Source organism: Doryrhamphus excisus, chromosome 14, assembly GCF_030265055.1.
Source record: "Doryrhamphus excisus isolate RoL2022-K1 chromosome 14, RoL_Dexc_1.0, whole genome shotgun sequence".
NCBI classification, from domain to species: domain Eukaryota; kingdom Metazoa; phylum Chordata; class Actinopteri; order Syngnathiformes; family Syngnathidae; genus Doryrhamphus; species Doryrhamphus excisus.
The window spans coordinates 15884987-15910733 of record NC_080479.1 but is presented as its reverse complement, the minus strand read 5'-3'; the positions used below and the strand labels follow the sequence as shown (position 1 = coordinate 15910733).

The window sequence follows — 25747 nt, the reverse complement described above, 5'->3', positions numbered from 1 at the left end:
AGGGGTTAGTATGTCGTTTTTGTCATTTTTTTCAACTTGCTTTTAAAGCACTTTTCTGTCAAAAATAAAAGTGGAAAACTCACACACACTCAACAGGGGACCCAGAAGCATCCAAAAATGGCATCAAATGCAGGATTTTGAATTTGGTGATTTTTGACAAAAAACGTAAGGGGTTAGTATGTCGTTTTTGTCATTTTTTTCAACTTGCTTTTAAAGCAGTTTTCTGTCAAAAATAAAAGTGGAAACCTCACACACACTCAACAGGGGACCCAGAAGCATCCAAAAATGGCATCAAATGCCAGATTTTGAATTTGGTGATTTTTGACAAAAAACGTAAGGGGTTAGTATGTCGTTTTTGTCATTTTTTTCAACTTGCTTTTAAAGCACCTTTCTGTCAAAAATAAAAGTGGAAACCTCACACACACTCAACAGGGGACCCAGAAGCATCCAAAAATGGCATCAAATGCAGGATTTTGAATTTGGTGATTTTTGAAAAAAACGTAAGGGGTTAGTATGTCGTTTTTGTCATTTTTTTCAACTTGCTTTTAAAGCACTTTTCTGTCAAAAATAAAAGTGGAAACCTCACACACGCTCAACAGGGGACCCAGAAGCATCCAAAAATGGCATCAAATGCCAGATTTTGACTTTTGTGATTTTTGACAAAAAACGTAAGGGGTTAGTATGTCGTTTTTGTCATTTTTTTCAACTTGCTTTTAAAGCACTTTTCTGTCAAAAATAAAAGTGGAAACCTCACACACACTCAACAGGGGACCCAGAAGCATCCAAAAATGGCATAAAATGCCAGATTTTCATATTGGTGATTTTTGACAAAAAACGTAAGGGTTGTATGTCGTTTTTGTCATTTTTTTCAACTTGCTTTTAAAGCACTTTTCTGTCAAAAATAAAAGTGGAAACCTCACACACGCTCAACAGGGGACCCAGAAGCATCCAAAAATGGCATCAAATGCAGGATTTTGAATTTGGTGATTTTTGACAAAAAACGTAAGGGGTTAGTATGTCGTTTTTGTCATTTTTTTCAACTTGCTTTTAAAGCACCTTTCTGTCAAAAATAAAAGTGGAAACCTCACACACACTCAACAGGGGACCCAGATGCATCCAAAAATGGCATAAAATGCCAGATTTTGACTTTTGTGATTTTTGAAAAAAACGTAAGGGGTTAGTATGTCGTTTTTGTCATTTTATTCAACTTGCTCTTAAAGCACTTTTCTGTCAAAAATAAAAGTGGAAACCTCACACACACTCAACAGGGGACCCAGAAGCATCCAAAAATGGCATAAAATGCCAGATTTTGACTTTTGTGATTTTTGACAAAAAACGTAAGGGGTTAGTATGTCGTTTTTGTCATTTTTTTCAACTTGCTCTTAAAGCACTTTTCTGTCAAAAATAAAAGTGGAAAACTCACACACACTCAACAGGGGACCCAGAAGCATCCAAAAATGGCATCAAATGCAGGATTTTGAATTTGGTGATTTTTGAAAAAAACGTAAGGGGTTTTAGTATGTCGTTTTTGTCATTTTTTTCAACTTGCTTTTAAAGCACTTTTCTGTCAAAAATAAAAGTGGAAACCTCACACACGCTCAACAGGGGACCCAGAAGCATCCAAAAATGGCATCAAATGCCAGATTTTGACTTTTGTGATTTTTGACAAAAAACGTAAGGGGTTAGTATGTCGTTTTTGTCATTTTTTTCAACTTGCTTTTAAAGCACCTTTCTGTCAAAAATAAAAGTGGAAACCTCACACACACTCAACAGGGGACCCAGAAGCATCCAAAAATGGCATCAAATGCCAGATTTTCAATTTGGTGATTTTTGACAAAAAACGTAAGGGGTTAGTATGTCGTTTTTGTCATTTGTTTCAACTTGCTTTTAAAGCACTTTTCTGTCAAAAATAAAAGTGGAAACCTCACACACGCTCAACAGGGGACCCAGAAGCATCCAAAAATGGCATCAAATGCCAGATTTTGACTTTTGTGATTTTTGACAAAAAACGTAAGGGGTTAGTATGTCGTTTTTGTCATTTTTTTCAACTTGCTTTTAAAGCACCTTTCTGTCAAAAATAAAAGTGGAAACCTCACACACGCTCAACAGGGGACCCAGAAGCATCCAAAAATGGCATCAAATGCAGGATTTTGAACTTGGTGATTTTTGACAAAAAACGTAAGGGGTTAGTATGTTGTTTTTGTCATTTTTTTCAACTTGCTTTTAAAGCACTTTTCTGTCAAAAATAAAAGTGGAAACCTCACACACGCTCAACAGGGGACCCAGAAGCATCCAAAAATGGCATCAAATGCCAGATTTTGACTTTTGTGATTTTGGACAAAAAACGTAAGGGGTTAGTATGTCGTTTTTGTCATTTTTTTCAACTTGCTCTTAAAGCACTTTTCTGTCAAAAATAAAAGTGGAAAACTCACACACACTCAACAGGGGACCCAGAAGCATCCAAAAATGGCATCAAATGCAGGATTTTGAATTTGGTGATTTTTGACAAAAAACGTAAGGGGTTAGTATGTCGTTTTTGTCATTTTTTTCAACTTGCTTTTAAAGCACTTTTCTGTCAAAAATAAAAGTGGAAACCTCACACACACTCAACAGGGGACCCAGAAGCATCCAAAAATGGCATAAAATGCCAGATTTTCATATTGGTGATTTTTGACAAAAAACGTAAGGGGTTAGTATGTCGTTTTTGTCATTTTTTTCAACTTGCTTTTAAAGCACCTTTCTGTCAAAAATAAAAGTGGAAACCTCATACACGCTCAACAGGGGACCCAGAAGCATCCAAAAATGGCATCAAATGCCAGATTTTGACTTTTTTGATTTTTGACAAAAAACGTAAGGGGTTAGTATGTCGTTTTTGTCATTTGTTTCAACTTGCTTTTAAAGCACTTTTCTGTCAAAAATAAAAGTGCAAACCTCACACACGCTCAACAGGGGACCCAGAAGCATCCAAAAATGGCATCAAATGCAGGATTTTGAATTTGGTGATTTTTGACAAAAAACGTAAGGGGTTAGTATGTCGTTTTTGTCATTTTTTTCAACTTGCTTTTAAAGCACCTTTCTGTCAAAAATAAAAGTGGAAACCTCACACACGCTCAACAGGGGACCCAGAAGCATCCAAAAATGGCATCAAATGCCAGATTTTGACTTTTGTGATTTTTGACAAAAAACGTAAGGGGTTAGTATGTCGTTTTTGTCATTTGTTTCAACTTGCTTTTAAAGCACTTTTCTGTCAAAAATAAAAGTGGAAACCTCACACACGCTCAACAGGGGACCCAGAAGCATCCAAAAATGGCATAAAATGCCAGATTTTGAATTTGGTGATTTTTGACAAAAAACGTAAGGGGTTAGTATGTCGTTTCAAATTCTAAATCTGGCATTTTATGCCATTTTTGGATGCTTCTGGGTCCCCTGTTGAGCGTGTGTGAGGTTTCCCCTGTTTTTTTCACCAGAAAAGTGCTTTAAAAGCAAGTTGAAAAAAATGAAAAAAACGACATACTAACCCCTTACGGTTTTTTCAAAAATTACCGCCCTGACACTTTGGCATTTTATGCCATTTTTTGATGCTTCTGGGTCCCCTGTTGAGTGTGTGTGAGGTTTCCCATGTTTTTTTGACAAGAAAAGATCTATCTAGTAGCTATCGAGTATCTATCTAGTATCTATCTATCTGGACATGTAAAGCTGTTTACTACTACAGCTCATCGGGTCTGAGCCTCCTGACCGGGTCCCATCACAAGACTTGCAGTCATCAGACCGTCCTGCAATGCCGTCCTCACGTCTCCCATTACACCAAAAGCCTAATTTTGTTATCGGGGCTTAAGCCAACGTGCCGAGCTTCACAATGCTGAGAAGCACAGCATCTTCATTCCTGCACACAAAAACACCATCGTAGACTAAAACCCACGGTGCTTTCCAAACACCACGCATCGTTAGCTTCAGTTAGCTTCAGTTAGCTTCAGTTAGCTTCTAAGTTTATAGTCATGTTCCACTGACTTTGTTAGATATGATTATGACACCCATAGTTTCTTGACACACACACTCACATAGCACAATCAGAGTTGAGTACTTCATTGAAAGCAAAGCAGTCCAAAGAACCAGGAAGAATTATCGGAAAGGTGTGATGATAACCATAGAAACGGAAATGGTTAGCGGCTCCTCTGATTTTTTTTTTGTTGCTTAATTCGATTTTTTTAAATCAAAATGAATACCAATAAATGTCTAGTGTAAAAGTATAATTATAGCAAATATGTGTTGTTGATATGGCTTCTGATTGGCATTTATAATAAATAATAAGAAAATTAATATTCATTAATAAATTAATAAATTAATGTAAGTATAGCAAATATGTGTAGTTGATATGGCTTCTGATTAGCATTTATAATAAAAAAAATCAATATTCATTAATAAATTAAGCTAACTATATCAACTATTTTTGGTGACATGGCTTCTGGTTAACATTTAGAATAAAATTAATAAAATTTATAATAAATGTATTATAAATAATAAGAAAATTAATATTTATTAATAAATTAATATTAAGTAAATAATTTAAAACAAAATCTATTTAAAAATAAATAAAATGTTTTTCTCTTTTATTTTTATTTTTTATATTTCGCAATTCTAACAAGAAAAAAGTCAAAATTTTAGAGAATAAATTGATAATATTAAAAAAAATAAAAGTCATAATATTATGAGAAACAAACTTTAAAAGTGGTCATTTTGGGAAACTTAATTTGGACAAAAAGTTATAATATTACCGGAATGAAGTTGAAATATTTATAACAAATAAAAAGGAAAAATGAGCTAAGACCAAAGTTGATACTAATATTACACTTTTTTCACTTTTATTTTTGCAATTCTAACAAGAAAAAAAGTCTAAATTTTAGAGAATAAATTGATAATATTAAAATATAAAAAAAATAAATAAAAGTCATAATATTATGAGAAACAAACTTTAAAAGTAGTCATTTTGGGAAACTTAATTTGGAAAAAAAAGTTATAATATTACCGGTATGAAGTTGAAATATTTATAACAAATAAAAAGGAAAAATGAGCTAAGACCAAAGTTGATACTAATATTACACTTTTTTCACTTTTATTTTTGCAATTCTAACAAGAAAAAAAACGAAATTTTAGAGAATAAATTGATAATATTAAAATATAAAAAAAATAATAAAAGTCATAACATTATGAGAAACAAACTTTAAAAGTAGTCATTTTGGGAAACTTAATTTGGACAAAACGTTATAATATTACCGGAATGAAGTTGCAATATTTATAACAAAAAAAAAGGAAAAATGAGCTAAGACCAAAGTAGATACTAATATTACACTTTTTCACACCAAAAACCTTTTTTTCTTATATATAAGAAATAAGATATATAATGTATATGTATATAAGATATACATATAACCTTGTTGCATTACAAAACATCAACAAACCCTACCCTACCCTACACGGACCAAATCAACATAAACCACAAACAAATATATTAAAAACGAGAAAAAGACACTGAAATCATAGCATATTTACATATATAAAAATAAACAAAAAATTCATCAAATACCCAAAAAAATTTGATAATCAATTATTTCAAAGAATCGCCTCTAAGAGCTGTTTTGTTCGGGATGCTGACGTAAGCGTATAACCACAAGTAACTGTAGTTATCTGCGACGAGACTACATATGTACTATTTCCTGTTTAGTCTTCCGCTTTGTTGCTATCAGCAACCGTTTCTCACCTAAGTCACGCTAATATCAGCCATGTTAACCTGAATTGAGGACAATTACGACTTGGTCAGAATGGTGTATGATCATGTATGATATTTCAGTCCAATCATTGTTTGGGTCTGCTTTCGTGTAAAAGTGTTCGCCGTTCAGACGCGTGGAAGGCGAAGAAGAAGAGGAGGGGTGTGGACTTGGTTGGGGCTTGAAGGAGCAGGACAATTGAATTGGGGCCAATTTGGGAGCAGCTGCAGAGGTTTGAATGTTGAAGGCTGGAAGGTTCCGGGCAGATATTTGTTGGAGTGGAAGCATCATCATCATCATCATCATCATCATGTCCGCCTCACAGATTCTTATGCTACTGTGTTGTCTTCCTTTGGCAAGTATGTCGAGATAGAGTGTTTGCATTTTTTTTTTTTTAAACACTTCCTGTGATGTTAAAATTTCTACTATATTTTTGGTCGCTTGACTTTTTTCTGTATGTTTATGATGTAGTATTTCCTAGTATTTAGGTATTTACAGTATTTACTAGCGCTGTTGTCGTCATTAATAGATTTCCATGTAGGCGAAAAAGCTTACAAACTTAAGTCTTTCCTCTTTTTTCCACATTTTTGCTGTTGTTTATTTTATTTATTAAATTAACTATTGTCTTAAATAATTGTCAGAATTTTTTTAATGTAATGTTATGATTTTATACCCGTAATATTCAAACTTTATATTTCAAAAATTACAACTTTATTTTGTTTATCATAATATTACAACTTGAAAAAAATATTTTTTATTTTAATATTTCAATTCCATGCTACTAAAAAAAATATATATTTTTCAAGTTGTAATACTATGAATTTTACAAGAATAAAGTCAAAATATAAAAAGTTGCACTTTTATAAGAATAAACTCATAGTATTATGAGGAATTTGTTTTTATTATGAGGGAAAAAAAGAATAAACTCACAGTATTGTGAGGAATTTTTTTACTAAAAAATATTTTTCCCCTCATAATACTATGAGTTTATTCTTATAAAAGTGTAACTTTTTATATTTTGACTTTATTCTTGTAAAAAAAATATTTTTTAGTAAAAAGAATTCCTCATAATACTATGAGTTTATTCTCATAAAAGTGCAACTTTTTATATTTTGACTTTATTCTTGTAAAATTACAAAATTACAACTATTTCAACTTCTCTATGGTTTATTCCTATAATATTTTTTACTTTATTCTTGTATCATTACAGCATTTTTAGGCATTTCTATTTCAACTTGTATATTTCCTCTATGATTTACGACAATAATATTTTGACTTTATTTTTGTAAAATTACAGCATTTTGGGGGCATTTTTGCTGTTTTTTTCCAACTATTTTTTACCTTGTTATTATGATTTATTCCTATCATATTTTTACTTTATTTTCATCAAATAAAACATGCTTCCGCAAATATTACAACCTAAAAAATACATATTTAAACTTTTTTACTTCTACTAAAATTATGTATTTTTTGACTGGTAATATTCCAACATTATTTTCATGAAACTATATCTTTTTCTTGTTATTTTTGGAAAATTCATTATCTTGTCAAAATACATATTTAGCATGTGTCGTGGGCAGGTAAAAAAATCAGCTGCGGGTCACAAATGGCCCCCTGGCTGCACTTTGGAGATCCCTAAAACAGTACTTCAGATTGATTTAAAAAGTTACCAGCTATGAAGAGACTATAAATACTAATATGTCTTTCTAATTCTACCACTGCTTCATTGTGACGCGTACGCCTCGCTGTTTCCCCCTGTAGACTGGAGGAAGTACTGCATTTACATATTTGATAGATGTTGGGCGCACCAAATTAAACTGTTTAAATTAAACAAGCTTGTGTTCGGTTTCAGGCTGCTTGCAGTGTTATACCTGTCTATTTCCCGCCATCTCGCCGCTGGATTGCCTGAAGTTTCCGCAAGAGTGTCCCGTTGGACAGCGCTGCCTGTCCAGTGTCGCAACGGGAAAACGAGGTGAGCTGTGGAGCTTTATTGTGTTCAAGAGTCGAAAGAGTCAGTCAGGGTGGGAGGATCTGAGTCTCTATTGGAACACAAGTGGGGGACAAAAGGTTCATTGTAGCAACAAACATGTGTGGGAACACATTGAACAATATTTCATATTGTAAAACCGAAAACCAGTTTTTGAAAAACATCCATGCACAAAGTAGCCACTTAAAAAAAATGGGTAATTAATTAATTAATAATAGAACTATTCATAATGAATAGATTGTATTTTAATGTTTTTAAAATATGCCAAAATATATCTTTGGACACTAGATCTAAGTTACTGAAAAAGATCAGGGCGTTCAAAGTGTGGCCCATGGGCCATTTGTGGCCCACAGGTGTTAAATATTATATATTTTTTTTCTCATAAAATTCCAACTTTGCTCTTGAAATATTCCAACATTATTTTCTTGTAAATTTATGACTTTGTTTTCAGAATATTCTCACTTTTTTGTCGTAAATTTACGACTTTTTTCTTGAAATATTCCAACATTATTTTCTTGTAAATTTATGACTTTTTTTTCCAGAATATTCTCACTTTTTTGGCGTAAATTTAAGACTTTTTTTCTTGAAATATTCCAACATTATTTTCTCGTAAATTTAAGTTTTTGTTCTCGTAATATTCTGACTTTTTTTTCCTCATAAATTTCCAACTTTGCTCTTGAAATATTCCAACATTATTTTCTTGTAAATTTATGACTTTGTTTTCAGAATATTGTCACTTTTTAGTCGTAAATTTAAGACTTTTTTCTTGAAATATTCCAACCTTATTTTCTTGTAAATTTATGACTTTTTTTCCAGAATATTCTCACTTTTTTGGCGTAAATTTAAGACTTTTTTCTTAAAATATTCCAGCATTATTTTCTTGTAAATTAATGACTTTGTTTTCAGAATATTCTCACTTTTTAGTCGTAAATTTAAGACTTTTTTGTTGAAATATTCCAACATTATTTTCTCGTAAATTTAAGTTTTTGTTCTCGTAATATTCTGACTTTTTTTTCCTCATAAATTTCCAACTTTGCTCTTGAAATATTCCAACATTATTTTCTTGTAAATGTATGACTTTGTTTTCAGAATATTCTCACTTTTTTGTCGTAAATTTACGACTTTTTTCTTGAAATATTCCAACATTATTTTCTTGTAAATTTATGACTTTGTTTTCAGAATATTGTCACTTTTTAGTCGTAAATTTAAGACTTTTTTTCTTGAAATATTCCAACATTATTTTCTTGTAAATTTATGACTTTGTTTTCAGAATATTCTCACTTTTTTGTCGTAAATTTGCTACTTTTTTCTTGAAATATTCCAACATTATTTTCTTGTAAATTAATGACTTTGTTTTCAGAATATTGTCACTTTTTAGTCGTAAATTTAAGACTTTTTTCTTGAAATATTCCAACATTATTTTCTTGTAAATTCATGACTTTGTTTTCAGAATATTCTCACTTTTTTGTTGTAAATTTAAGACTTTTTTCTTGAAATATTCCAACATTATTTTCTCATAAATTAAAGTTTTTGTTCTCGTAATATTCTGACTTTTTTTCCTCATAAATTTCCAACTTTGCTCTTGAAATATTCCAACATTATTTTCTTGTAAATTTATGACTTTGTTTTCAGAATCTCAATGTATGACTTTTTTCTCATAAATATTAAACTTTTTTTCTTGTAAATTTATGTAATTATTGTCATAATATTACAACTTTTTTTCCGTAGATTTACGACAATAAAATCTGAAATTTAGGACTCAATTTTTTTTATATTTTCGATATTTAGAACTTTATTCTCATAATATTATGACTTTTTCTCCAAAATTTATGGGAATAAAATCGTAAATTTAGAAGATTTTTTTTTTCTTTTTCTAAATGTACGACTTTTTTTCTTGTGTATTTTTTATCATAATATTGTGACTATTTCTTGTAAATTTATGACAATAAAATTGGACATTTACGACAACGTTCAGACTTTGTTGTCGGAAATTTTCGCTTTAATTCTTGTAAATTAATGACTTTTTTTGTGTAAATGTAAAACCTTTTTTTATTATAAATTAACGACTTTATTTTATTTTATTTTTGTTATGTGGTCCTAATATGCCGCGCTAAAATGCCATAGGTATTAATTTGGGTTATTATCAAGAAACCAATGAAAATGGCTGAAAATCAGATTTTAAATCGTACTCATTTTGTGGGATGTTTGTATATTTGTCCAAACAAATAAACTTCTATTTGTGCCAGACTTTACAATGAAGAAAAAACTAACTAAAACTAGTCTAATCATTATTGATTGATCTTGATTGTCTATGTCTACAGGAAGCATATTTTTGTGTGTATAGCCACAAAAATGTGAGTATTTTTTCTAAATCCTGTGTAGTGTAGCAGAAAAGGAGTACTAATTCACACAATCAGTTTCATCAGGTTGATTGAAAAGCCTGAATGATGCCATTATCATCATTAGCTGTAAAAATAGCCTTCATCCATCATGACTGTTAATCGCATGCGTACGGTGATGACACAATCGTCCGCCCTTCCTCCGCTTCCGTAGGCGCCCTTCAAGTGACCATGTACGAGAAGAGCTGCGCCATTCCCTCCCAGTGCGGCGTGAGCGGACAGAAATACGCCAGCGGCCTCTATTTCAACTACACTAACGTTTGCTGCAACACAGACCTGTGTAACGGGGCTGCTGGCGCCCTCAGGTGGGGGGGAGGAGCCACGCTCTGCCTGCTGCCCGCACTCAGCCTCCTGCTGGCCTGATACAGTATGGCATCCCGGCTCATGGAGAACGTCGTCGTCGTCATCTAGGGAGGAAAATGACTGTAAAAACATGAAAGCAGGCCACTCGTGAAATGATTATAATTTTTATTTAATCTGTTTAATTTGTGTTAGATAACAATAATTGTGACTTGATAAATGGTCTAATAATAAACTTTTGTTCTCGTAATATTCTGACTTTTTTTTCTCGTAAAATTTCGACTTTGCTCTTGAAATATTCCAACATTATTTTCTTGTAAATTTATGACTTTGTTTTCAGAATATTCTCACTTTTTTGTTGTAAATTTAGGACTTTTTTCTTAAAATATTCCAGCATTATTTTCTTGTAAATTTATGAGTTTGTTTTCAGAATGTTCTCACTTTTTAGTCGTAAATTTGCGACTTTTTTCTTGAAATATTCCAACATTATTTTCTCGTAAATTTAAGTTTTTGTTCTTGTAATATTCTGACTTTTTTTTCTCATCAAATTCCGACTTTGATCTTGAAATATTCCAACATTATTTTTTTGTAAATTTATGACTTTGTTTTCAGAATATTCTCACTTTTCTGTTGTAAATTTCCGACTTTTTTCCTGAAATATTCCAACATTATTTTCTCGTAAATATATGACTTTGTTTTCAGAATATTCTCACTTTTTTGTCGTAAATTTAGGACTTTTTTCTTGAAATATTCCAACATTATTTTCTCGTAAATTTAAGTTTTTGTTCTCGTAATATTCTGACTTTTTTTCTTGAAATATTCCAACATTATTTTCTTGTAAATTTATGACTTTGTTTTCAGAATATTCTCACTTTTTTGTTGCAAATTTAGGACTTTTTTCTTGAAATATTCCAACATTATTTTCTCGTAAATTTCTGACTTTGTTTTCAGAATATTCTCACTTTTTTGTCGTAAATTTACGACTTTTTTCTTGAAATATTCCAACATTATTGTCTTAAAAATGTATGACTTTGTTTTCAGAATATTCTCACTTTTTTGTCGTAAATTTAGGACTTTTTTCTTGAAATATTCCAACATTATTGTCTTAAAAAATTATGACTTTGTTTTCAGAATATTCTCACTTTTATGTCGTAAATTTAGGACTTTTTTCTTGAAATATTCCAACATTATTTTCTTATAAATTTATGATTCTGTTTTCAGAATATTGTCACTTTTTTGTCGTAAATTTATGACCTTGTTCTTGTAATATTCTGACATTTTTACTCGTAAATTTATGACATTTTTTTCTCAGAATATTATGACTTTTTTTTGTAATATTCTGAGATGTTTTTCCTCATAAATTTACAACTTTATTCTCATAATACTACAACTTTTTTCTCATAAATGTACAACTTTATTCTGGAAATTCTGGTATTAAAGCCATGAGTTGCCAGAATAAAAATAATAAGAAATAAACAATTCAAAGATGGTTCCTTGGATTCTACACCATAAATCGTCTGCGTTCGAAACAAAAAAAAAAAACAACAGCAATTCGGGCGAGTTGTCAAAGCAAATATTGTCTTTAATCATATAGATATTATATTCTAAAAGCAACAAAATCACAATTTAGACTCGTGACTGTTGTTATGTAACATCACACGATGCACATAATACAGCACAATATCCCACCGGTTATGTGGAGCGGAGGCACACACCACTTATTTCTTAAGACACTTTATTTTGAAGGAATGCACCAATGAAATGTGGATTTTTCCAAGTAAAAAAAAAAAAAAAAAAAAAAAACCTAAACAAATTTTTCTCCATGAAATCGATCAATGTGATTTAGTTTTAGCGTCCACCCTTCTGTGGATGTGTAAGTATCTGTTACATACGCACGCAAGAAACACCATAAAATGGGTAAGAATAGAGTGAAAAACACCAAAAACGAACATTTTAAACGCGAGTTAGCTGATCCTTGAACGTGTATAAAATTCTACGACCACTGAAAAATGAAAAAAAAATCCGAAAAAGATTTCAACGTCTCTTTCGTTGACTCACTGAAGAAACAGCTCAGTCAAGCAAAAACAAAATTTAGGAAGCAGCTGAAGTAGCAAAATGTCAAGACCGTTTAAAAAAAGGAGCTTTTTCCCTCTTAAATTGCACTTCGGTAGTTTAGAAGTTCAAGTACAAAGATTTTCGTTATGAATTCGCTCCAAAAAAAGGTCAGGCAAAAACCGACCCAACACCCAAAAATACATTTTTATATTTTTAAAAATACATTTTTATATATATTTCTAGATTTAGATGCAGAAAACTAAGTGCAATAATAATAAATGTTCTGTATGTTCTGGTGAAGTCAACAGTGTTTCTCACCTGCTTTATCGAGCTGTACTTGCTTTTGGCCCCGTGGAGAGTTATTTTGTGGGTTTCACGGCACAATACACTAAAAAGGGGCTGGTTTGTTAGGTACAAAAAATAAGACAGTGTACAACTTTTCGGGGCAAAAATTTCAAATGAAAAAACTAATTATAGAAAAAAATGAGGTTTGGTGCGTTTTGGCTTCCCGGTGAAATGCCAGGATGAAGCTAAAATGCATGCTAATTTTTTATCCAACCGTTCAATGTGTCCATTTTGTACAACTTGCTGTTACAATCACAAATAGTTTTTTTTTTTACAATCACAAATTGTCATACTTTGTGAGAAATAATGATAATATTATGACAACAAAAGCACATTTTACAAGATTAGCGTGATAAAAATGATAACTCAGGATTTAATGAGCATAAAGTCGCAATGTGATGAGAAAAAGTTTTTCTAGTACAATAAAGGCATGAAAAAAAGTGAAAATCCTATCAGTAATTTAATGGGGATATTGTGACAATTTTATGACAATAAAGTTATTATTTTTGCAACAATACCTTGAACTATTTTGAGAATATATCATAAAATCTATAAAAAGATTTTTTTTAGGGGTTTGTTGACTAGGTTATAATGAATTTTTAAGTAAATGTTCAATGACTAATATAAAATCGGTGATTAAATTAACATTTTTTAAAAAAAAAGTGAAAATCCTATCATTAATTTAATGGGAAAAATGGCAATTTTATGACAATAAAGTTATTATTTTTGAAATAATACCTTGAACCATAGTCATACTATTTTGAGAATATATCATAAAATCTATAAAAAGAAAAAAAAAATTTAGAGGTTTGTTGACTTGGTTATAATGAATTTTTAAGTAAATGTTCAATGACTAATATAAAATCGGTCATTAAATTAACATTTAAAAAAAAAAGTGAAAATCCTATCATTAATTTAATGGGAAAAATTGCAATTTTATGACAATAAAGTTATTATTTTTGAAATAATACTTTGAACTATAGTCATACTATTTTGAGAATATATCATAAAATTTATATTAAAAAAAATAGGAAGTAAATGTTCAATGACTAATATAAAATCGGTAATTAAATTAACATTTAAAAAAAAAGTGAAAATCCTATCATTAATTTAATGGGAAAAATTGCAATTTTATGACAATAAAGTTATTATTTTTGAAATAATACCTTGAACTATAGTCATACTATTTTGAGAATATATCATAAAATCTATATTAAAAAAATTAGGAAGTAAATGTTCAATGACTAATATAAAATCGGTGATTAAATTAACATTTTATTCTCTTAATACCACTAATATAATGTTTATTATATGAGAGTATTTTTCCTAAAAACCCATTATAATGATATTATTGTATTATATTATAATGTTTTTTTAAATGTTTTAAATATACATCATTATATATTTTTACATATATATTTTTTTTTTTTTAATCAGACTTCATTCTTGTACCATAAAGCTTCTTCCCCCCGAGCAATATTACCACATTAATCTTGTAAAATGAACACTCAATAGTAAATTCATGCAGACTTGTGTAGTAAGTAAGTAAGTAGTTCTTCCCAGCTGCTCTGCAGGAAGACGTGAAAAGAGGAAGCTTGAATCTATTGAAATGGTTTCCTGTCTCGGTAACTGCCTCCTCAAAACGAATCTAACGCTACACACCCTCTTCCGCCCTATTGTATGACTCAAAAGGTTTGCATGCAGATACACCTTCCAAACTGTTAAAAGGCCTTATAATAACACGGACACGGAACACTTTGGTCGATGCTGCCATGCGGGTTTACTACCAAAATAGCCTGAAAGTGGGATAACAAAGAGTGAATGGGGCGGCTAGCATGCTAACACTTAGCCCTGACGAGCTTAGCATACTGTTTGCTTGTTAACAGCTAGCATAATAATAATAGTAAGATATTACCTCAAAAAATGGAAACGCAAAACCACTATGTAAGTTTTGACTTTTGAAAATAGCAAAAAACACGCTAGCCCTCACGAGCTTAGCATACTGTTCGCTTGTTAACAGCTAGCATGATCGTAATAGTAAGATAATACCTAAAAAAAATGGAAACGCGAAACCACTATGTAAGTTTTGACTTTTAAAAATAGCAAAAAAACATGCTATCTGTTAGCATGATAACACCAAACAAACACTATGTTTGCACCTTTGAAAATAACTAAAAGGCAAAGATGTTAGCATGCTAACAATGCTTACATGCTAGCTGTTAACAAGCCATCACTTGGCATGATAGCGCTCTTTATATACGTCTAGCATGGTAAAATTAGCATCCGAGGAATATTAATGTGCTAACTGTTAGCATGTTAATGCTTACATAGTAGCTGTTAACGAGCCATCACTTGGCATGATAGCGCTCTTTATATACGTCTAGCATGGTAAAATTAGCATCCGAGGAATATTAATGTGCTAACTGTTAGCATGTTAATGCTTACATAGTAGCTGTTAACGAGCCATCACTTAGCATGATAGCACTCTTTATATACGTCTAGCATGGTAAAATTAGCATACGGGGAATATTAATGTGCTAACTGTTAGCATGTTCATGCTTACATGCCAGCTGTTAACAAGCCATCACTTAGCATGATAGCACTCTTTATATACGTCTAGCTTGCTAAAATTAGCATACGAGGAATATTAATGTGCTAACTGTTAGCATGTTAACGTTGGACATGAAAACACTAAGTTTATATATTTGAAAATAACTAGCTAATATCACCCACAGAATTATTTCTAGTTGGGATGTTATGCTATGTGGTCACATGACCCAATATTTTGCTCTTTAACTCAACTCCCTGCAAGTGTATCTGAGGACAAAGTAGAGTTCTGCCGATGCGTTCATGGACACTGAGCCACTGACAACCCCTGATTGATTGCTCATTGAACTATTAATGGCCGTATGTGTTTCCTTGCTAACAGCTAGCATGATAGTAATCGTAAGATAATACCTCAAAAAATGGAAACGCTGAACCACTATGTAAGTTTTGACTTTTAGAAATAGCAAAAACACACGCTAGCTGTTAGCATGATAACACCAAACAAACACTATGTTTGCACCTTTGAAAATAACTAAAAAGCAAAGATGTTAATGATGTTAGCATGCTAACAATGCTTACATGCTAGCTGTTCACTGAGCATAATAGCACTCTTTATATACGTCTAGCATGCTAAATTTAGCATACGAGGAATATTAATGTGCTAACTGTTAGCATGTTAACGTTGGACATAAAAACACTAAGTTTATACTATATTTGAAAATAACTAGCTAATAGTAACCACAGAATTATTTCTAATCGGACAGTTGTGTGGTCACATGACCCAATATTTTGCTCTTTAACTCAACTCCCTGCAAGTGTATCTGAGGACAAAGTCGAGTTCTGCCGATGCCTTCATGGACACTGAGCCACTGACAACCCCTGATTGATTGATCGTTGAACTATTAATGGCCGTATGTGTTTCCTTGCTAACAGCTAGCATGATAGTAATAGTAAGATAATACCTCAAAGAATGGAAACGCAGAACCACTATGTAAGTTTTTACTTTTAAAAATAGCAAAAAACACACTAGCTGTTAGCATGATAACACCAAACAAACACTAAGATGTTAATAATGTTACCATGCTAACAATGCTTACATGCTAGCTGTTAACAAGCCATCACTTGGCATAATAGCACTCTTTATATACGTCTAGCATGCTAAAATTAGCATACCAGAAATATTAATGTGCTAACTGTTAGCATGTTAACGTTGGACATAAAAACACTAAGTTTATACTATATTTGAAAATAACTAGCAACCACAGAATTATTTCTAATTGGACTGTTGTGTGGTCACATGACCCAATATTTTGTTTTTTAAATCAGCTCAGTGTATCTGAGGACTAGACGAGTTCTTCCACACCAAACTCACCCAGGCATGCCTTCATGGACACTGAGCCACTGACGGAAAATTTAAACCAACCCCTGATTGATTGATCATTGAACTATTAATGGGCCGTATGTGCCTCCTCGCTATAGCTAACACAAGTAAAAAAACAAAAAACATAAAACACAACCAGTTTCAAGCAATAGTTTGACATAGCAAAGCAATGGTAAAACCTCGGATTATATAAATGTGGATGTGTTTTTGTACACTACGTTTGCCACCTCCTACTTGAGAGCTTTGACTACAGAAGAATAGGCCATGTGGATCTCATCATCGATCGGACAGGTCGAGGAAAACTCTTCCCGGGCATATGCTGCGTTCAGGTACCTCCACAGGTTGGTCAGAGACTGAGGGATGCTGAAGTTTCGGTACTTTAAACACACCACCTAAAAAGATGGTTAGATTAAAAAAATATATATACATACTGAAAATAAGTCAATAAATAGTGACAAATATCAGGTGATTGAGCATTCATTCATTCATTTTCTACCGCTTATCCTCACGAGGGTCGCGGAGGGGTGCTGGAGCCTATCCCAGCTGTCTTCGGGCGAGAGGCGGGGTACACCCTGGACTGGTCGCCAGCCAATCACAGGGCACATATAGACAAACAACCATTCACACTCACATTCAAGAAAAATTAAAAATAATGAAAAGAAAACTTAAGAAATACATGTTGAATAGGCATATAAAAATATACAAAATAAAAATAAATAAAACTTAAGAATTACATATTAAATAGTAGTATAAAAAATAATAAAATAAAAAATAAATACAACTATACATATTAACATTAACATATTAAATGTATAGAAAAATAATAAAACAATATATTTTTATATTATTATATAAAAAAATAATAAAATAAAAAATTACAAAAATAAAGGAATACAACTTAATAAATACATATTAAATAGTGGAATAAAAAATAATAAAATTAAAAAAAAATCTAAATATATGATGAGATATACTGCTTGGGTCACAGTATCAAGCAAATATTGTTAAAATCATTACTACATAACAAAACAATTAATAAAACTAAAAAAATACACAATTCTCTACAAAAATGTGAATATTGTTAAAATATTTTTATGTTCAAAGTAAATCTTAACAAAAAAATAAAAATTAAAAAAAATACTATTAAAATATGATGAGGCTTAGTGCTACTGTTAAAATAATTATTTCCAAATGTCAAAGTACATGAAAAAGGAATAACATTTTAAATGAATAATAATATGAAAACATAATAAAATAAAAGTCACTAATTAGTGCTGAATATGTTTCTGCTACTAACTGTATATTTATACCTTCACAATGTGGAGCTTTGGAAGCAAGTTGCAGTCAGCCAGCGTAAGATCCTGGCCATCAAGGAAGGGGCGGGATGAGGAAGTGACTTCATCGGTGCTGTTTTCATCTATTTCGTCAGGAAGTGGGGAGCCGAGGTACTCGTCGAGCTTCTTTAGAGCCTTCAGAACGCCTTTCTCGAGATCTGAACACAAACACAACAGTCGGTCAAAAAACGACTTTAATATATAATGTCATTTGAGCAGCATAAATTTGAAATACTAAAGAAAAAATACTTTTTTTTGTCATAATGTTATGAAGGAAAGGTTGAAGAAAAAGTGATAATATTGCAAGAATAAAGTCAAAATATTATGTCAATAAAGTCACCATTAGTAGAAGAAAAAAAATGTCACAATTTTAAGAGAATAAACTTGTTATGAGGAAAAATAATGTAATTTTGTGTTGCGAGAATAAATCAAAATATTATGGCAATAAAGCCAAAATTACTAGAAGAAAAAAATGTCACAATTCTAAGAGAATAAACTTGTTATGAGGAAAAATAATGTAATTTTGTGTTGCGGGAATAAAGTCAAAATATTATGGCAATAAAGTCACCATTACGAGAAGAAAAAAATGTAACAATTTTAAGAGAATAAACTTGCTATGAGGAAAAATAATGTAATTTTGTGTTGCAAGAATAAATCAAAATATTACGGCAATTCATTACTACAAGAAAAAAATGTCACAATTTTAAGAGAATAAACTTGTTATGAGGAAAAATAATGTAATTTTGTGTTGCGAGAATAAAGTCAAAATATTATGGCAATAAAGTTATCATTACTAGAAGAAAAAATGTCACAATTCTAAGAGAATAAACTTGTTATGAGGGAAAATAATGTAATTTTGTGTTGCGAGAATAAAGTCAAAATATTATGGCAATAAAGCCAAAATTACGAGAAGAAAAAAATGTCACAATTTTAAGAGAATAAACTTGTTATGAGAAAAAATAATGTAATTTTGTGTTGCAAGAATAAATCAAAATATTACGGCAATTCATTACTACAAGAAAAAAAATGTCACAATTCCAAGAGAATAAACTTGTTATGAGGAAAAATAATGTAATTTTGTGTTGCGAGAATAAAGTAAAAATATTATGACAAAAAAGTCATTATTACTAGAAGAAAAAAAAAGTCACAATTCCAAGAGAATAAAATTGTTATGAGGGAAAATAATGTAATTTTGTGTTGCGAGAATAAAGTCAAAATATTATGGCAATAAAGTCATCATTACTAGAAGAAAAAAATGTCACAATTCTAAGAGAATATACTTGTTAATGAGGAAAAATAATGTAATTTTGTGTTGCGGGAATAAATCAAAATATTATGGCAATAAAGTCACCATTACGAGAAGAAAAAAATGTAACAATTTTAAGAGAATAAACTTGCTATGAGGAAAAATAATGTAATTTTGTGTTGCAAGAATAAATCAAAATATTACGGCAATTCATTACTACAAGAAAAAAATGTCACAATTTTAAGAGAATAAACTTTGTATAAGGAAAAATAATGTAATTTTGTGTTGCGAGAATAAAGTCAAAATATTATGACAAAAAAGTCATTATTACTAGAAGAAAAAAAAAGTCACAATTCCAAGAGAATTAACTTGTTATGAGGAAAAATAATGTAATTTTGTGTTGCGAGAATAAAGTCAAAATATTATGACAAAAAAGTCATTATTACTAGAAGAAAAAAAAAGTCACAATTCCAAGAGAATTAACTTGTTATGAGGAAGAATAATGTAATTTTGTGTTACGAGAATAAATCTAAATATTATAGCAATAAAGTCATCATTACGAGAAGAAAAAAATGTAACAATTTTAAGAGAATAAACTTGTTATGAGGAAAAATAATGTAATTTTGTGTTACGAGAATAAATCTAAATATTATAGCAATAAAGTCATCATTACTAGAAGAAAAAAATGTCACAATTCTAAGAGAATATAGTTGTTAATGAGGAAAAATAATGTAATTTTGTGTTGCGGGAATAAAGTCAAAATATTATGGCAATAAAGTCACCATTATGAGAAGAAAAAAATGTAACAATTTTAAGAGAATAAACTTGCTATGAGGAAAAATAATGTAATTTTGTGTTGCAAGAATAAATCAAAATATTACGGCAATTCATTACTACAAGAAAAAAATGTCACAATTTTAAGAGAATAAACTTGTTATGAGGAAAAATAATGTAATTTTGTGTTGTGAGAATAAAGTCAAAATATTATAGCAATAAAGTCATCATTACTAGAAGAAAAAAAAGTCACAATTCTAAGAGAATAAACTTGTTATGAGGAAAAATAATGTAATTTTGTGTTACGAGAATAAATCTAAATATTATAGCAATAAAGTCATCATTACTAGAAGAAAAAAATGTCACAATTCTAAGAGAATAAACTTGTTATGAGGAAAAATAATGTAATTTTGTGTTGCGGGAATAAAGTCAAAATATTATGGCAATAAAGTCATCATTACTAGAAGAAAAAAAATTCACAATTCTAAGAGAATAAACTTGTTATGAGGAAAAATAATGTAATTTTGTGTTACGAGAATAAATCAAAATATTATAGCAATAAAGTCATCATTACTAGAAGAAAAAAATGTAACAATTTTAAGAGAATAAACTTGCTATGAGGAAAAATAATGTAATTTTGTGTTGCAAGAATAAATCAAAATATTACGGCAGTTCATTACTACAAGAAAAAAATTTCACAATTTTAAGAGAATAAACTTGTTATGAGGAAAAATAATGTTATTTTGTGTTGCGGGAATAAAGTCAAAATATTATGGCAATAAAGTCATCATTACTAGAAGAAAAAAATGTAACAATTTTAAGAGAATAAACTTGTTATGAGGAAAAATAATGTAATTTTGTGTTACGAGATTAAATCTTAATTTTATAGCAATAAAGTCATCATTACTAGAAGAAAAAAAATGTCACAATTCCAAGAGAATAAACTTGTTATGAGGAAAAATAATGTAATTTTGTGTTGCGAGAATAAAGTCAAAATATTATGACAATAAAGTCGCCATTACTAGAAGAAAAAAAATGTCACAATTCTAAGAGAATTAACTTGTTATGAGGAAAAATAATGTAATTTTGTGTTGCGAGAATAAAGTCAAAATATTATGGCAATAAAGCCAAAATTACTAGAAGAAAAAAATGTCACAATTCCAAGAGAATAAACTTGTTATGAGGGAAAATAATGTAATTTTATGTTGCGAGAATAAATCAAAATATTATAGCAATAAAGTCATCATTACTAGAAGAAAAAATTTAACAATTCTAAGAGAATAAACCTGTTATGAGGAAAAATTATTTAATTTTGTGTTGCGAGAAAAAATTCAAAATATTATGGCAATAAAGCCAAAATTACTAGAAGAAAAAATGTCACAATTTTAAGAGAATAAACTTGTTATGAGAAAAAATTATGTAATTTTATAGAGCATAGTGTTGAATATTACAGAAAAAAATAAGCCGTTTTTTGAAAAAGTTGTAATATTTTAATGTACATTTAATGTACAAATATTACCGAAAAAAAGTTGAAATATTTGGAAAGTAAAAAAAAAAAACGCAAAATAAAGATAATAATTAGAATGCCCGATCATCATCAGTACTGATAATTATCGGTACAGTAATTACTTTTATTATTATTATTATTTTAGTTCCAATTTCACTCACTTTCATTGGTCTGAGGGTTGGAGTTTTTGATGTAAGCTGAGAACTTGGAGAAGACGTCCATGCCTGCCGTGTTCGACTCAGGATTCCGGGCGGCTAGACGCGGATACCTGAACGACAAGAAACACACGCACGTTCTTACGTCAAATCAATCGACTGAAAAAATAAAAATTGGACAAAAACGGATGCAGCGGCTACTTGGGGGGGCAGAGGTTTTCCTCCAGGAACTCCTCGATCTTGTTGGTGTCGGTTTTCACCTCGCTGCCGTATAGCAGGAAGGGTGGTTGGGCACCCGGGGCCAGGTCGTTTAGGATGTCGGGTTTCCTGTAGGGGTTAGCGAAGAGACCACATGAATGGATTATTAGCATTGACGATTTGTTGATAATTATCCTTGAATGTATTTTATGTCACCTCTTCATGTCCACCGTAGTAACATCAAACGTGACTCCTTTTAGCCACAAAACCATGAAGAGACGCTGAGAGAAGGGACAGTTACCGATGCTCTGTCCATCGCTCCCTGCCTGCAATACAACATACTTTATTACTTTATTTATTATTATTATTATTATTATTATTATTATTAACACATTTAAAAAACACACAATATGTGGATCAGGCCTGCACCATGCCAGGGTTCTAACCAGAGTCAACACATCCCCACTGATTGAGAGTCAAGTCGCAAGTGAGGGTTTAAACAATGTGACAGCGGAAATGCTAACTCTACTACTATCTGACCGCTCCTGGGAACATTCACTATTATACCATTTTTTTGTGAATTTGTGAATAAAAAACTCTCGCTGTGGTTTGCTAGAGTCCCAAAGCTTTAAAAGTGGCTTTATAACCTTGTCCTGATGGTATATTTTAACAGGAGGGGTATCACTTTTTCAAACAAGGCCATGTAAAAACGGTCTGCACAGTGTCCGAGTGGTTAGCGCGCAGACCTCACAGCCAGGAGACCAGGGTTCAATTCCACCCTCGGGGCTACCACTTTTTCAAACAAGGCCTTTTACATCTGGATTTTTTTTTCTACCTTGATAATAATAATAAAAACTCATTTAAAAGCGGGCTGCACGGCGGACGAGTGGTTAGCGCAGGGTTCAATTCCACCCTCGGGGCTATCACTTTTTCAAACAAGGCCTTTTACATCTGGATTTTTTTTTCCTATCTTGATAATAATAACATTTAAAAACGGGCTGCAAGGCGGTCGAGTGGTTAGCGTGCACACCTCACAGCCAGGAGACCAAGGTTCAATTCCACCCTCGGGGGTATCACTTTTTCAAACAAGGCCTTGTACATCTGGATTTTTTTTCTACCTTGATAATAATAATAAAAACTCATGTAAAAACAGGCTGCACAGTGGTCGAGTTGTTAGCACGGAGACCTCACAGCCAGGAGACCAAGGTTCAATTCCACCCTTGGGGCTATCACTTTTTCAAACAAGGCCTTTTACATCTGGATTTTTTTTCTACCTTGATAATAATAAAAACTCGTTTAAAAGCGGCTGCACAGCGGTCGGGTGGTTAGCACACAGACCTCACAGCCAGGAGACTAAGGTTCAATTCCCCCCTCGGCCATCTCTGTGTGGAGTTTGCATGTTCTCCCCGTGCATGCTTGTTTTTTTGTTTTTTTTCCGGGTACTCCGGTTTCCTCCCACATTCCCACAAAAAAGCTATGTATAAATTTTGGAATTTTTTTACAAGAATATATGCCAAATCTGGCTGCACGGCGACCGAGTGGTTAGCACGCAGGCCTCACAGCTAAGAAACCCGGGTTCAATTCCACCCTTGGCCATCTCTGTGTGGAGTTTGCATGTTCTCCCCGTGCATGCGTGGGTTTTCTCCGGGTACTCCGGTTTCCTCCCACATTCCAAAAACATGCTAGGTTAATTAGCGACTCCAAATTGTCCATAGGTATGAATGTGAGTGTGAATGGTTGTTTGTCTATATGTGCCCTGTGATTGGCTGGGGGTGTACCCCCGCCTCTCACCCAAAGGAAAAGTGGTAGAAAATGAATGAATTTAAAAACTGAATGTTGTGTTCACTTGTATTGTCATTGACGAACATTTCAATTAGTTTTACGATCTAAAACATTAAGTGTGAAAAACAAACGGGTAACACCGCTGTAAAGGATAAATACACTATAAGATGTTTGTACTCTGTACTCTGAACTACTCTTTGCATCATAAAACGACATTAGTAGGACACGTACTGTACCTGATAACACATATTGCTATTAATTCTGGCACCTGTAGTGTGTGTACGTGCATGTAGTACTGTACTAACTTGACCGTTTACGCTGTACTTCCTTAAAAAAAACACAGTACAATACATTATAATGACTAGTATATCCAGTAGCTTTTTGTAAATTTAGAGTTAGGAATTTTCTTTTGAAAGAGGAAGCATATTTGTGGCATGGAATTGCTTGAAGTTGCAACAGAGGCTGGACAAGATTTGTTCCTTGTTTTTTAAAAAAGAAAATTCCATACCTCAATTTTTTTTTACAGTTTTTAACCCCTAAAAAATGCATATGTAAGAAGTAAAATTTGAATTTTCTTTTGAAAGAGGAAGCATATTTGTGGCATGAAATTTCTTGAAGTTGCAACAGAGGCTGGACAAGATTTGTTCCTTGTTTTTAAAAAAGAAAATTCCATACCTATTTTTTTTTTACAGTTTTTAACCCCAAAAAATGCATATGTAACAAGTAAAAATTGAAATGTGAATCCTGATTATATTGATCATAATACAGTTTATCATGTATAACATAAAGCTGACACACAGGCTGTTTTATTATATGTTTTATATATCCACAGGCTAAGATTGTTTACAATGCTAAAAATATCAAAATGGCTTCCAAATGTGTCATTTTTAGTATGCGGACTTCAATGGAAAAAAGGTTTTTTAGCACCCCTGAAGGAATTTAGGGTGTTTTCAGTTTAAAACCAGTGAAGGCAGCAAAATTCAGAGAAGTTACAACAGCATCTTTCATCCATGGAGAAAAAAAGTAGAAGGTATACTCTGACACAAAGGACTCCTTATGGAAACACAGCATATACAGAAAGTACGGACATTTTTGTAGTTTTTTTTAAAGCTGCGTGGCCCGGCATACAACTTTACTAAAAATAGCCTTAATGTGCATTTAATAAGATTACCGCTGTGTTGACACAGTAGATAACACTCAGATGAATCTATTTCTTCATTATAACCACAACGTGAACGCGAAGTCTTATTCATTTATATTAAAAACAGCGTAAATATAAAATAAACAATGAATCAAAGTGGCGTAGTTTTATCTTCCACGTCACAGTGTTACGTGTGGGCGCCATTAAAAGTATCTTACCTTCACAAAAAGTTCAACTTTAGGCTGATTAGCGTCGCTCATGTTCCTTCCCTGGGAAAAAAAAGGGAGAGAAAAAAATGTTTTAACTCGTTAAGGAAACACGATAAAAACCGGAGGAAGAGGCGGAGGAGGAGGACTTCGAAACCGGGGAGAGCCAAGCCCCATCTTCCGCTAACAACTCGGAGCCATTAAACAAACACTAAATACAAATAAAATAACGTCACGGTCTTATTAAATATAAAACTATACACTAACTATAATTGGTAAAGTTAATAAAAGTATATTTAAGGATATTTTTAGGCTACCTTGGAGCGTTGCTAGATGCTAATGACGCCTGTTGCTGTTGCTACTTTCTCCTCCCAGTTGATGCGTCCTTCTCTGCGGGTACAGCACGCGCACAGTGTCGCCATTTCCTGGAGGATAGCAAGCTACTTCGCCGCAGACTTAAAACAATAGCGAATATGATGTTATTAATATACATTATCATAGTATATAGCTATTTATGGCTAGTTTAAGCGACACGGTAATCCGTCTTAGCAAACGAGAAGGCAATTGATAGAATGACTGACGTCTATTTGACAGGTGAAATTGTTCATTAAAAAAAAACACATAACTC

At 31.8% G+C, this 25747-nt stretch overlaps 2 protein-coding genes across 3 annotated transcripts; one reads left to right on the top strand and one right to left on the bottom strand.

Moving 5' to 3' along the window:
• Nucleotides 1-5988: 5988 nt before the first annotated feature.
• Nucleotides 5989-10714, top strand: LOC131101874 (prostate stem cell antigen-like). Its single transcript, XM_058047265.1, has 3 exons — nt 5989-6121; nt 7615-7734; nt 10303-10714. The coding sequence occupies exons 1-3, from the start codon at nt 6001-6003 to the stop codon at nt 10509-10511; spliced, it is 450 nt and encodes a 149-aa protein (XP_057903248.1). The 5' UTR covers nt 5989-6000; the 3' UTR covers nt 10512-10714.
• A 1305-nt stretch (nt 10715-12019) lies between these two features.
• clic1 (chloride intracellular channel 1) lies at nt 12020-25687 on the bottom strand. Of its 2 annotated transcripts, XR_009119362.1 has the most exons (8): nt 25437-25687; nt 25132-25182; nt 22207-22316; nt 21994-22119; nt 21799-21905; nt 18087-18268; nt 15894-17168; nt 12020-15777 (listed from the first exon to the last, which is right to left on the bottom strand). XR_009119362.1 is itself a non-coding variant. In XM_058047372.1 (7 exons), exons 2-7 carry the CDS (start codon nt 25171-25173, stop codon nt 17007-17009), a joined length of 729 nt encoding a protein of 242 aa, XP_057903355.1. In that variant the 5' UTR covers nt 25174-25182; nt 25437-25687; the 3' UTR covers nt 12020-17006. The 2 variants fall into 2 exon arrangements, 1 of the variants encoding a protein (XP_057903355.1); XM_058047372.1 differs by having other exon boundaries at nt 12020-17168.
• Between the last annotated feature and the right edge of the window lie 60 nt (nt 25688-25747).

What these genes read in the sequence shown, in the direction of transcription:
- LOC131101874 (XM_058047265.1), top strand. Translation starts at nt 6,001, where the DNA reads ATGTTGAAGGCTGGAAGGTTCCGGGCAGATATTTGTTGGAGTGGAAGC. An exon ending in GTGTTGTCTTCCTTTGGCAA is followed by an intron (nt 6,122 to 7,614) that starts GTATGTCGAGAT and finishes GTTCGGTTTCAG; the next exon opens with GCTGCTTGCAGTGTTATACC. An exon ending in TGTCGCAACGGGAAAACGAG is followed by an intron (nt 7,735 to 10,302) that starts GTGAGCTGTGGA and finishes CCGCTTCCGTAG; the next exon opens with GCGCCCTTCAAGTGACCATG.
- clic1 (XM_058047372.1), bottom strand. Translation starts at nt 25,173, where the DNA reads ATGAGCGACGCTAATCAGCCTAAAGTTGAACTTTTTGTGAAG. An exon ending in GAAAACCTCTGCCCCCCCAA is followed by an intron (nt 21,906 to 21,993) that starts GTAGCCGCTGCA and finishes CTTGTCGTTCAG; the next exon opens with GTATCCGCGTCTAGCCGCCC. An exon ending in CAAAGCTCCACATTGTGAAG is followed by an intron (nt 17,169 to 18,086) that starts GTATAAATATAC and finishes CCATCTTTTTAG; the next exon opens with GTGGTGTGTTTAAAGTACCG.